The 14,550-nt window shown below is 39.1% G+C and overlaps 1 protein-coding gene across 1 annotated transcript; it reads left to right on the top strand.

Annotated features, from left to right (window-relative positions):
* Positions 1 to 4,906: 4,906 nt before the first annotated feature.
* foxb1a (forkhead box B1a) lies at positions 4,907 to 5,815 on the top strand. Its single transcript, XM_053642289.1, has one exon. It carries the CDS (start codon positions 4,907 to 4,909, stop codon positions 5,813 to 5,815), a length of 909 nt encoding a protein of 302 aa, XP_053498264.1.
* The last annotated feature ends 8,735 nt before the right edge of the window (positions 5,816 to 14,550 follow it).

Genomic DNA, 14,550 nt, shown 5'->3' on the forward strand with positions numbered 1-14,550 from the left:
CCATTGTTGACTTTTAACGTTAGGATATTTCGCTTGTAGGCAAGCTACACTAGAAATTAATTTACCTACGAAGAGAGAAAAAAGAAAAGGTTACTACTGATTTTTAGCATTTTGTCAAAATAGACAATGTAAAATTTAAAATATATTAGTATACAGACGACTTGGGTTGATTTTTCCCCCCATGTTCGGTACCTTTGCTGCAGTTTCTGGACAAAAAAGTGGTTAAGACAAATGAGTCTTGACCTGGCTTTTTGTAAACCCCCCCTTGATGCCCCACCGTCCCACCCCGTGCTCAGCTGAGACACACTTTACACCTGATGTGCTGTATAATGAATGTCTAATTCGTGTAATTAGTCCATTAAGTATAATCCCAGCATATGTTGGCCATGCCCTGGAGGCGCTGTTCTCCCAGGTACTTCGTTTGATGTCGCCGAGAAGCAGCTAATTAATTTTACATGCATACTAATATGGGAGTCGCTATATGGGCCAGCCCTCATGTTTATCCTTCTAACCTTTGTGGGAAATGAACTGCATCACACCTACAGCAAAACGGCCAAAACGACTGGCTTCTAGACGCGATATCTATTTGTTTTTCAATCATATATCAATTTTCCTTTACATTTAGCTTAGGTAGGACTGGGTAGGAGAATAATAATCTGCAAAATAAGACACCCCCCTATCTGATAATTAATTGCTATTCTTCTGAATATTCATACATTTCCTTACAAATTATGCGTGTAATTGCTCTATGATCCGTCGCAGGGGAGAGGAGAAATCGCCACAACCCTTTAAGTTGTTAAGCTAAGAGCAACTAACACTTTAGAGACAAATCCACGTCAACTGGATTTAGAAGTACATTTTACAGCACTTTACACAAACAGTAGTATTTATCAATAAACAAGCAAAAAACAAATAGATCAGATGAAGAATAATACTTTCTACTTTAATATCGCGCTTTTCATTTTTCGTCAAAATTCTCAATGTTGTACATAAAAGATGAATGAAGAGAAATAATAACAGCCCACAGTTGTATGTAATACATATATAATAGCCTACTACTACTACTACTACTACTACTAGTAATAATAATAATAATAATAATAATAATAATAATAATAATAATAATAATTTACATTACTGCATGCCTATTGTTATTATTATTATTATTATTATTATTATTATTATTATTATTATTATTATTATCTGCAGCAGCAGTGCTAGTAGTAGTAATAAATTTTCTATATGCCATTTTACCTTTCATTTTTTAAATAAAATATTTTAAGCCTTGGAAAGTTTTGGAGCTGTTTTAATACTGTTTAATGAGGTGTTGTGTTCCTCTGAGTTGAGCTCTGCTTGCCGGGTCCCTGATCTGTAACAGTCGAGTCATCTGTCCTCGGGCATATGGGTGGTACACACTTCCTAATGCTGGTATGCCATCTGACGAGATTGTTTTGCTATCATTCGCCACAATATAGAACGAATGTGCTCACTCCTCTTTGAGCGGCATTTGTTTGGCATTGTGCTGGCTTAGTGGCCATGGAGGGCAGACGTGTGAAAGTGGCTGTTTGATTCCCCTTTTCATCCCCGTGACCTTAAGCTTTTGTGTCCCGTCGCCCTGGGAATGTTACGCCTCACTACTCGACTTTGAGATGGTTGCAGAGAACGCCTTTGTTTTTTTCTCCTCTTTTTTTGAACGCACACAAAATTCTTATGGCCTACCCGCAACACCTACCCACACACACACACACACACACACACACACACACACACACGTTGTAACTTAAGGCCGGAGTCCTGGTTCACAAGTGCAGCGCAATTTGGCTTAGCGCAGCTTTTGTTCAGCGCGTACAAATGACCAAACTCACGCACACATTGTACAGTTGATCTACTGCTGTTACCCCGATTCCCAAGTTCTGGGATGACGAAGAGGAGGAGGAGGAGGAGGCAGGTGAGAAGGAGGATGGCATTTTCAGGGTGTAGGCAAAGTATATCAAACCTTATAGACAGAAAAATAAAAGCAAGTGCATAAAAAGCTTAACAAAAAAATTAATTGCTCAAATGAGTCTAATTTGGTTAACTTTTAAGTTAAGGGCAAAACTGTATGAGTTGTGAGTTGGGTGGTCTCTCCTCACACCATACTGTTACACTGATACTGTACTGTGCCATTGCTGTAATAATGAAGTGTGAACACATTGCAACCGGATTTAACCGCTTGTCGATAATATATTATATATTACACACACACACACACACACACACACACACGCACACACATGTATATGTGTGTACACCCACACACACACACACACACACACACACTATATGTATGTATGTGTGTATGTATGTGTGTGTATATATATATATACATACATACATATATATATGTGTGTGTGTGTGTGTGTGTGTGTGTGTGTGTGTGTGTGTGTGTTGAGAAGATATAATGGTGAGACTGGTGTGAAGTGGCAGGTTTATTAAAGAATACTTGCTATCTCACAAAAGGTTTGGTTTGATCGACGTCGCCAGGACTGTTTGGAAGACTTCTTGCGGAAAGAAAAGCCTGGAAAATCGGAATCCTTTGGCCCTTTTCTGTCAATACACAAACAGGGGAATGACACGTTAAAAGAGTTACTTCATGAAGAAGAGAGAAAGAAATTGTGACATGTAAAGAGCACTGTGCTAAAGTCGCAGCGTGGAGCTGACTTCCTATCCCGGAAAGTGGAAAGTGTTGTTGACACGGAGATTGTGTGGCAACCCAGGAAACTATAGGACTTTCCCTTACTTTCACCCTGTTTTGTAAATATTAACTGCCTGGTCATTTTTTTCTCAGGGCTTTTATTGTTTAGACTCCCCAGTCACCATTTGCAAACTGCTACTACTAAAAAAAATGCATCAGAAGAAACCTTGTATTTTATCTTGCAATCACTTGGGTGACCGATTCTGTTCGTGATCTGTCAGAGAGCTGAAGGGTCGCATTGTGGATTTATGGAAGAACATTTGCATAAATTATGAGCAAATCCGCGAGCGCGTGTGTGGTCCCCCGTATTGCAAATCCACCAAGCGGAAAGGTGGCCCTTGGTGAGCTCTGAAAAATAAAGCTTGAATGGCCATTGCTCAAAATAGGCTTCCATTTGGTTTTCGCATTCACATAATTGACTTATGGATATTTTATACAGTTTTCGCAACGCCACCCTAAAGGCTTTATTTGCATTTCTGAAGTACTTTTCAATTTGTTTTACACGAATATAAAGGCTGCCTGGCATCATGAAGTTTCGTTTCAATGAGGGTTTTGTGTTTATTTTGTATAGCTGTTTGTGCATTTGCTTTTGCGCAACATAATCACGCATTTTAAACCGTAGGCAACCAACCAAGTTCTGTTCTTATGTCAAACTTCGTTAGAGTATTTTTTAAAAAAAATAAAGTTTAGAAATTATATGCATAACATTTTAGAATGACTTTTTAGTGTTACAGGGAAATATATTGGGCATTCACCCCCCCCCCCCCCCCCTAAATTTGCAAAGATAATAGCATGTATTGTCTGTTTATTGTTGCTGATCAATGTGTTTTAGTCTTCTGTGTATTCTGCCGTTCGGATACTTTGTCACTTTACATTTATACTGGCTTTCCATTGTTATGTGAAGAGGTTTCTCGAGTGTTCGTGTGTTGCGCTTAATATTGTGGGATGTGCATGCGCATTTAAAACAGAAATAATGAGCCTCTGTAATATTTTAATATCGATGGAGAGATTAGGTCATTTTCAATAGCACACATTTGCAATTTCTGCTACATTAATCCATTGACTTTAACTCCATGGCTTTTTTTTACCAGCTGCAAATAATGAGACCTTACCACTTGTTTGAAATAAACATTTCAAACATGAGCATGCTGTTGAAAATATGGTTATAAGATTAGGGGTATGCGGCTCATGCGGTATATTAGATAACTAGACAAACAACTGATTCAAATGCAAATACACAGTATCTCCTCACGGTACAGATAGTGTCAAATTTGTTTGTCGGTGCAATTGGCATTTTGCTCCGAAGAGCCTTTAACAAAGTGCAAAGCTAAAGTCATGCGAGCTCTGTAGTGACAGAAAACCGAAAAAAGTAGCCGTAACAATACAATGCAAACTGAGAGCTAGTGCCAGCCAATTTCCATGTCAAACATCCCATTGCTTAGTAGCTCCATTTGTACGCGTGAATTGCAGACCAAGCACCCTGCAAAGCCCACAGAAAGGTTAGCGCATACCTTCACACACTGTTACTGGGTGCCATCGCGGTTCAATTCCGGTTTGCCGAGCCTTTTCACCCCCTTTGCTCTGTCTTCAAATGGAAATGATTCCTATTGGCCCAAGGTGTCCGTGTAAATAGGTGTAAATGAAACCAGATTATGCCTCTCTCCCACCCACCCCTCCTCCTCCTCCTCCTCCTCCCAAGGCGATTGTCATGTGATAGCAAAGAAGTGGCACATTAATGAAGCACCGCTCCGGGGGTCTTTTCTGCTCATGTCACCACATAAAACTATCAGATGGTTCGAGGAAGGCCATGGAGGCAGGCACTTAGCTCACCTTATCAAGAAAGAAGAGAGCGGGTATCTCGTCTATTCGTCTGACTCGGCAAGAGGAAGCTGCTCTCCATTTGCTTATAGGCTAAAGCTTACCTACAACTCGTCTAAAGGGGCAGACTTGTTTTTTATACGAGCGACAGCAGTGCAGCTTCACATCAACAGCGAATGCTGCAGCATCGGACTCCCAACTTTCAGCGCTCTGAAACTTGGACAAGCGACAACCGGTAAACTGCTCCTTTTCTGTTGTTTTATGCTCTTCCATCGCTTTGAGATTTGTTAATTTCGACACTCAGACCGAATTGGTTCGTTCTCTGAAAAAAACAAAAAACAAACAAACAAGAGGATGCCTCGCCCGGGCAGAAACACATACAGCGACCAAAAACCTCCCTATTCGTACATCTCTCTCACGGCCATGGCGATCCAGAGCTGCCCCGAGAAGATGCTGCCCCTTAGCGAGATCTACAAATTCATCATGGACCGCTTCCCGTACTACCGCGAGAATACACAGCGATGGCAGAACTCACTGAGGCACAACCTGTCCTTCAACGACTGTTTCATCAAGATCCCGCGGCGGCCGGATCAGCCGGGCAAGGGCAGCTTCTGGGCGCTGCACCCGAACTGCGGTGACATGTTTGAGAACGGCAGCTTTCTTCGGCGCCGCAAGCGCTTCAAGGTGCTCATGTCGGACCCGTTAGCACCGAGCAAGCCGTCGGAAGCTGCACATTACCTGCAGCAGCAGCATGCCAAGCTGCGTCTGAGCGCTCTGGCCGCCACTGGAGCGCACCTGCCACATGTGCCCGCCTACAACCTGACCACACCTCCGCCGTCCACCTTCAAACACCCGTTCGCCATTGAGAACATCATCGCGCGCGATTATAAGGTGCCGGGCGGCCTGGCCTTTTCCACTATGCCCTCCATGTCTGCTGGTTACCCGTTACCCGGTCAGCTTGCCACAGCCTGGCCGCACATGTATGGCGCGGGAGCTCTTGAGAGCGCTGCGCCCATTACCGTGGCAAGCGATTACGGCGCATACGGCGTGCCTATCAAGTCGCTGTGCCATGGAGCGCAGAGTTTGCCCGCCGTGCCGGTGCCCATCAAGCCGATGCCCCCGCACCTGCCCGCGTTTCTCTCGAACTCTCCACAGTCTCTAAGCCCCACATCCCCTCACACGGCAACCGGCCAAAGCAGTCCGGCCAACCCTAGCGACACGCTGAGCGGCCCGGCTACTCTGCAGTCAGTCGCCGTGCACTGACGCGGGCCAAAGTTGACGGAAATTTTCCGGGACACGGGACTGGAGGCCTGTAGACAGCTTCACGGCTACGTCCGAAACCTCACACTACTGTACTAAATACAGAATAGTGCGCCACCTGAGGTTTCATATAAATTTATTACATTTATATAATTGATTCTTGGATTTGATGCCGTTTTCACAACTCCAATCTAAATCTACTGTCCCCAGTCTATATGAACACAGAAGGTTTTAGTTCACATGAAAGCACAACTTTACAAAAACGCAAAGTTGTGGTTGGCATGGTGGGGTTTTCTGGGTTTTGTATTTATCGCTTTTACGCACCAGATAATCCTGTAGCTTACTATAACAGGCGTACTGCTTTTGCCATATCGCATTTAGTACGGCAATTTGCGGTGGAGGACGTAGCCAAATACCTTCTCCAAAGTTTAATTTTTAATTTAGCCCTTGAAAAAATTTACCACAATGTTAGCCTACCGTTATACAATCAAGGCAAGAGCTATATCTGTGTTACAGTGATGTTAATTTATGTGTACGTGTTTTGTGTGTTGCTTTAAATAGTTTTCGTCTGACTACACCAACGGAGTACAGATAGAGGCTTTTTTTTTTCGTCAAGAAAAAAAAGGTTTTAACTCTGACATTACCAGAATCTTTTCTAATTGGAAGAACGTTGGCTAAAAATCTAATAATAATGCTGTCTTTCTAATTTCATAATTTTAGTGTTAATAAGGTGATTAGTCAGGACAGACAGTTGAACTGACTTTGGTTTATACATTTCCATCTGGTGTGAGCACCTTTGGCAAACTTTGCAACAAACTTTTAAAATCTTATTGTGTCTGTTAAATTAGTGCAGACGAAGATTAACCTGAAATGCTCTTCGGTAAAACTGTACCACTAAACAACAAAATTACCAACAAAACTTTTTATTTTTCATACAAAACTATATCATCGTTAGATTTTACATATGGGTCTGCACATATTGAAAACTTGAAAACTACATTTAAAGGTGAGGTAAAGGCGTATATATGTGAATATTTGCAAATAAGTGATATAAATTTGTGTTAAATGATGCACTTTTTAGTTCGATGTTTTAGATGATCTCTATTTTACAGGAGATGTTTTGTGGAGCATTTAATTTAAAGCCGTGATGACCATGTGTATTAAATGCCGTAAATTTGTAAACTTTTTTTTTATGTTCAGATGTAAAGCATGCATTTTCGAAACTTTGTGTTGTTTTGCTGCAAGCATGCGAGCTTTTAAAAAAGTGTGCAAAAACGTCTGCATTAAATTATAAACTTGGTCATCAGAATATTTTTTCATTAAAATGATACAAACCTTAAACATTTTGTTGTTTCGTTTTTTTAATCAGTTTTGGAATTTGTTTGATATTTTTGCTTGCTCATAAATGATTGCGCACTATTTCTACAATTTCGAATAGGAATTATTATTATTATTATTAACATTATTATTATTATTAGTAGTAGTAGTAGTAGTAGAATTGCGTTTACAAAAAAAATCCATAATTACATCAGATTTATTTTCACAATAATGATGTTTTGACAACTCGCTCTTTTTTCCTCGCTCTTATTTTACTCCTATTCAGACCTCACATGCTCTGAATCTCAGCACACATTGGCATTATTCTGTAGGTTTTTGGAAAAGGCGCACTGAGCTAAGCGTGCTGAATGAAACGCGGGCTTGATTAGGATGCACAGAGCTCCTGAAGGAGACCACAGCGCAAACAGCCTCTCATTCATGCCGCTCACTTTCACACTCGTTTACACATTGCATTCTGCAAATGTACATATCTATCTATATATGTATACTCTTTAATATCGTTTGTAATTGTGGTGGTGGTATTAAAACCACGATGGAGGAGCGTGCATTGCGCACGAGCACGAAAAATAATTTCATTTTTGTTTCATAATTTTGTTTTGTTTAGAATATTTTTTTACAAGTGTATTTCACCGGTCAGGTGAAATGCAAATATAATTCATTTTTATTATTGTTTGAATTACTTATTCTGTTTCGCCTAGATAAATTAATTTCGTTGTTTTCGATTATTAAAAAAAATCTAACCTATTTTTATTTACCAGTTGCTAATTTGTTTGCCCCTTTTCTTTCACTTCACGCTCGTTTAAAAAATAAACTAACACATTTTTTATTTCATTCTATTTATTTTTAGATTTAGACTAATGGCTAAACAGTAAGAAACAGGTGTATTGTTTGCATCTCCGCCCACAGAGCAACAGCCTTCTCCGGGATATTAAGCAAATACATTAGAATTCCGTCACTTTATGCAACTGAGCTGATCAAATAAAAGGGTCTCTGGCCACTTCATTCACTCCCATTCAGTTGAATAGAAAGTGCAAAGAATTGCAAACTTAGACTGGGCCACCGATGTAGATTTAGCCTTTTTTCCAAAGAGACAAAAAGGCTGATTTCTCACAAACACATAGCTGACTGGGGGACTAGGAAACGAGCTCGGAGAGCCCTTTGGAATTTAAATCCAACCCCTCCCCCTTTAGACTGTGTTTGCACAACACTGCAAGTTGCTGGGTTTTATTCTTATTCTTATTTGTGTGTGTGGCATATCCTTGTTTACTCTGTGCTATAGTAGAGACTGGGGTGTACATATGTTATATTTAAAGAGACAAAAATAAGTAAGTAAGTTAAACAAACACGAACAGATAATAAACAAACAAATAAATAAATACTACATTTGGCAAAAATGTCAAACAAATAATGTAAGCATTTCTTCAGTCTAAACCTGGTAATTGACAACGCTGAATGTATCTGGAATGATCAATTATTTTGTAAATGACAGTTATAATCATCGTCAGCAGGAAACATAATCAAATCCTCTCAACATAATTCACTGTTTAAATGCCACTGTTTAAATCAGAAATAGCCACCAACCTTGATACACAGACAATTAGCTTACAGCTTGAAAATCTTTGTATCTTCCAGAGCTCTGAGCAGGGCATGTTGTGTCCTAGCTTGCTTTATTCATTAGAACAGACATGATGTGTGTTGTCTAATCAAAGACAAAACTGTTGTTGTGTCCCTCCCTACCCTCCAATACTACAAAGAAGAAGGTCATCTTGGGCAGGGGGATAAAATATAGATCATGCCATGCTAAACCACAATGTGGTAGTTTAATTAAAAGAATTCATTAAAGTGGAAGCCTATGGTAATTAGCATGCATAATTTATGATTTGCTTAATGCATGCCATCCATGGCTAGTAAAACAATAAATAAATTTAAAAAAAACTCAACCTCCAGTGAAGGCTGCTAATATGGACAGTGTCTGATTATTTATAACATGTTTATTATTGAGTTAGCAGAACTTTGGTACTTTGTTCATATTAAATTTCACTGTCTTTGTTGGTTTTTCAGCACCAGTACGGACTCCAGAGAAAGAGTAGTTATGAAACAAAATCCATTACCTCAAATCATGCACGATATCATACACATAAAACGGTCTAAAGTATTAGGTCAAATGTTAAGTTGAATGAGTCAATAATCACAGATTTACCATTTTTGTATCATACCATGTCCACTTTATTTAGAATTTTAAAAAAAAAATCATAAATATTTTTCACATATACTATTAGTACACATACACACAAAATATATTATTTAATGTAGAATGTATTATTTTGTATATAATGTATTGTTTATTATGTATTATTATGTATTATTTATATACATACAAAATTATTTTATATGCAGCACTGCTGTTGGTGTCAGAGCATTCTCCTTCTTGGAGTTGTGCTGGTACTGAATTTGAAAGGTTTGACAGAATGAGATCAGAAAAAGACGCAGCACAGACCCTTCATATTTCTCTCATATTATGAGCTGTCAGCGCAGTGTTTGTAAAAGTGATAAAAATTAATCTATAGTAAGCAAAAGTTGCATTAAGTTTACTCTGCAGATGTGCCAAATTGCTTACTGGAGGTAGACAAGTTATGATGTGTTTATTCTTTGCTGTTGGCTATTTTTTCCTATAATGCGGCTGCTATTGCCAAAAAAAAAACCTCTACATTAAATAAATATTTTAAATCTCCTTACAGTGAAAGTTCTTTGAAACAGAAGTAGACAGCATGAATACTGCATTTTGCAGTTTAGCTGAGAATCGCTTTGTGATTTATAGTCCTGTGGCTTTGTGGCCTTTTCATGATTAAACATGAATATAAAGAAGATATTTGTAGTTTCTTTGATTATTGTAAGTACACTTTGGCTGTAGTGAAATGTTCACATGCTTGGCAATTCTATCAGTCTCTGTTGTGACCTGCACAATTATTTTGAAGCTGATGATGAGCAAATAATTATATCTACACATACACAGTTTATGGATATGTTACCTTCAGCACTTGAGGTCAAGTAGATTGCTGTGGTTGACAGATGCAGGTGGAGTGGGCAATAGTGGACATTCAAAGCAACAGAGGGCTGCGATGAAATGGGAGCTGGACTTAGCCAAACACCCACATGTGCATGAAATTAGGATGTCAACATCTGATTCACACTGCTGGGCAGTGACTGTGAAACAAATTATGTCAGTGGGAGGCGTGTGCCATATTCCACTGAGACATGGTTATCTGCTGAATGTGGGACAAACTGGAGCCGTAATGGCACTGCATTGAAACTTGTTTCATCAGATCATAAAACGTGGCTCAAAAGTGAGTATATTATGGAAAATATGTCCATATTCACATATTTCATATCTTTAAAAAACAAAACAAAACAAAAAAACAAAAGAAAATGCAACATTAAAGTATGACTACTCAGATTACAAATGAGTCAAAATTTGTAACTAACTATATCTACATATATGTATACATAGAATAATCCCCTTAACATTCTAAACATTGATATATCGCTTTGCTTGTATCTTTCTCATTTGTAAGTCGCTTTGGATAAAAGCGTCTGCTAAGTGAATAAATGTAATGTAAATGTAAACAAATAGCGTTTATTTTTACTCAATCCGTAATTTCTTATTCATTGTCATTTTATTCGTTTGGCGAGTACAGCTTACAAATGACACTAAAAGGTCTTTTCCTGTTTGAGGGCACCTGGTCTCTTACCTAATGCCCAATTCTTATGCTCTCTGTTAGAGCTAATGGGAACGATTTAGCATAGCAGGGGCAGGGAAAGTGGGACTAATTGTTATTCAAGATAAGGATGTGTATTATCACAGGAAGGCGATAATAGGAACCATTAGACAGGATCTTAGTTTTAAAGGTCCTTGCTTTCACCTGAACTTACTCTAGAAGTGTTGTCCTGTCTCACTGGTTCACCAGTTCAGCTGAACAGCAGTCTCAAAAGCACATTTGTTTGAGTTCACCTCTTCACCCCTAATTTATCAATGTACAGTGGTGCTTGAAAGTTTGTGAACCCTTTAAAATTTTGTTGTATATCTGAATAAACATGACCCAAAATATCATCAGATTTTCACACAAGTCCTAAATGTAGACCAAGAGATCCCAATTAAACAAATGAGACAAAAATATTAAACTTGGTCACTTATTTATTGAGGAAAATGATCCAATATTGCATATATGTGAGTGGCAAAAGTATGTGAAATTTTAAGATTAGCAGTTAATTTGAAGGTATTTTCAATCAATGGGATGGCAATAAAGTGTGAATGAGTGTCCTGTTTTATTTAAAGAACACGGATCTATCAAAGTCTGATCTTCACAACACGTGTTTGTGGAAGTGTATCATGGCATGAACAAAGGAGATTTTTGAGGACGTCAGAAAAAGAGTTGTTGAGGCTCATCAGGCTGTAAAAGGGTACAAAACCATCTCTAAAGAGTTTGGACTCCACCAATCTACAGTCAGACATATTGTGTATAAATGGAGGAGATTCAAGACCATTGTTACCCTCCCCAGGTGTGGTTGACCAACAAAGATCACTCCAAGAGAAAGATGTGTAATAGTCTGCGAGGTCATAAAGCAGCCAGGGTAACATCGAAGTAACTAAAGGCCTCTCTCACACTGGCTAATATTAATGTTCATGAGTCCACCATCAGCAGAACACTGAACATCAGTGGTGTGCATGGCAGGGTTGCAAGGAGAAAGCCTTTGCTCTCCAAAAAGAACATTGCTGCCTGTCTACAGTTTCCCAACAATCATGTGGACAAGCCAGAAGGCTATTGGAAAATGTTTTGTGGATAGATGAGACCAAAATGGAATTTTTGTTTTAAATAAGAAGTGATATGTTTGGAGAAAGGAAAACACTGCATTCCAGCATATGAACCTTATCCCGTCTGTGATATATGCTGGTGGTAGGATCATGATTTGGGCCTGTTTTGCTTCATCTGGGCCAGGACGACTTGCAATCATTGATAGAACAACGGATACTGAATTGTACCAACGGATTCTCAAGGAAAATTTCAGGATATCTGTGCATGAATTGAATCTCACGAGAAAGTGGGTCATGCAATAAGACAACGATCTTAAACACACAAATAATTCTACCAAAGAATGGTTAAAGAAGAATAAAGTTAATGTTTTGGAATGGCCAAATCATAGTCCTGACCTTAATCCAATAGAAATTTTGTGGAAAGTCTTGAAGCAAGCAGTTCATGTGTGGAAACCCACTAACATCCCAGAGTTTAAGCTGTTCTGTACTGAGGAATGGGCTAAAATTCCTCCAAGCCGATGTGCAGGACTGATCAACAGTTACTGGAAATGTTTAGTTGCAGTTGTTGCTGCACAAGGGGGTCACACCAGATACTCAAAGCAAAGGTTCACATAGGTTCATTTTTGCCACTCAAATGTAAAATATGCGATTATTTTCTGCAATAAATAAATTATCAAGTATAATATTTTTGTCTCATTTGTTTAATTGGGTTCTCTCAATATACTTCTATGACTTGTGTAAAAATATTATTATGTCTTAGGTCATATTTATGCAGAAATATAGAAAATTCTAAAGAGTTCACAAACTTTCAAGCACCACTGTAGATCCTTAAAAGCAAAACCTTATCATCTAATACTGTTAATTACATATGTTATGTATATGTAAATGCTTATTCATGTGTAAATTCACAACAAGCTCTAGGTTTTTTTTGTTTGTTTGTTTGTTTTTTTTGGTGTGCAGATTTATATTGCAGTATTTAGTATTTTGTTTCTCTTTTCAGTAATAAAACTCATAAATTAGCATGTGTCATAACACATACAAGACCATCTAACAGTGATCCACACCTGTTTTGGCCTGCAGAGACACAGATGAACCACGTAGGCTCATTGGTGTTTCACAGGTTCAGACACAGCCCAGCGTGAGCTGCAACACTTCCCATTTATCACACTTCAGACTCCAGCTCTGGCAGCAGCGACACACTCAAAGCATGCCAAGCACCAAATCATACACAAGACCCAAGCATTCCTTCCCCAACTCATTTTCTACATCATATTTCATAAAGCTCAGCTGTATTTGGCTACTAGCCTATGGCCTTAGATTTTACCAGTGGAGTTTTGACACTGAGCCTGGGAAATGGGAAAAACTGGCTATTAGCTTAAGTTTTGCAATCTGCATTATTTATCTTGGAGGACAATATGAGTTGGCAGTCATCCAGATTATTACAATATGAAAGTGGATGTACCTGTGTGAATTGCTGAATGAGTGCTGACTTGTAGATTACTTCAGATGCTTAATCAGAATTAACCATTGGGATTGCTGTGCTGTTTGCTATTTAGCATACCACAGATAACCATGTCTGTGTGATGCATTCATTTCATTTAAAAGCAGATAATTTGCTGATGTACTCATATTTTATATTAATCAGGATGGCTGACGTGTGTGTGTGTGTGTGTGTGTGTGTGTGTGTGTGTGTGTGTATGTGCATGCTGCACATTCCCTGAGCAGGCAGCAGTTGTCTGTGTGATTAACAGCCTTCCGCTTTGTCTTGGCTTGTCATGTGGATGGCTTAAAGTAAATGCATTGCTTAAAGTAAACAGTCAAACAGTAGTTTGCATATTTGGGTAATGTTAGGTAATTATACTGTATCTTTCTTCAGGACATTGCAGCAGGGTATTTGGGTGCTAAAGGATCTTTGCATTAAGGTGTTACATATGTTAACACACTAACAGCTTCTGTTGCATTTCTCGCACCCGACTCTTTCCCACTGCAGAGCTGCCACAAGTTAATCTATTGCCCTGGTTTAGTTTCTGAGATCTTTATCTCATGTCGTAAAATAACACTTTCGGTTGTACTTCAAAGGCAGGCGGGCCAGTAGAGGTGAGAGAAAGAGTCAAGAAGTGCTAAAGGCCAGACCCAGCAGTCAGATGAGCTGCTGATGATTAGCAGTGTCAGTGGAGGCAACCTTTTACCCGGGCCATATCTCTACTGGGTAGAAAAAAGAAAAGCGTGAACCCTGACAGCCACAGTCGCCCTGTCTCCTCTTCCTTCTCATGCCATATTGAAGGAATGGGGCCAGATCTGCATTAGAGAACCACTAGAGATGTAGTGATATATGCAGATTATGAAGAAAGCCATAATGGCTGTTTAGAGGTTTTAAGAAACCAGTTGCTGCACTTGGTGGATGGAATTGGTAGATTTGCCTAAAACAAGATCATGTCAGTCACCACAAAAGAGGATGTAGTGAACGATTGTTAGATACTACACAGCACTCCCTGAGGAACATCCATCAGCAATCAGGACACATCTCTTGTAGACTTGAAATTCACAGTACTGTATTTAAATCCAGAGGAAGCTGTCTGTAATGGGGCTC

This window comes from Ictalurus furcatus, chromosome 14 (genome assembly GCF_023375685.1).
Source record: "Ictalurus furcatus strain D&B chromosome 14, Billie_1.0, whole genome shotgun sequence".
Classification (NCBI taxonomy): Eukaryota; Metazoa; Chordata; class Actinopteri; order Siluriformes; family Ictaluridae; genus Ictalurus; species Ictalurus furcatus.

Excerpts from the sequence above, each read along its gene's own strand:
- foxb1a (XM_053642289.1), top strand. The coding sequence starts at position 4,907 with ATGCCTCGCCCGGGCAGAAACACATACAGCGACCAAAAACCTCCCTAT.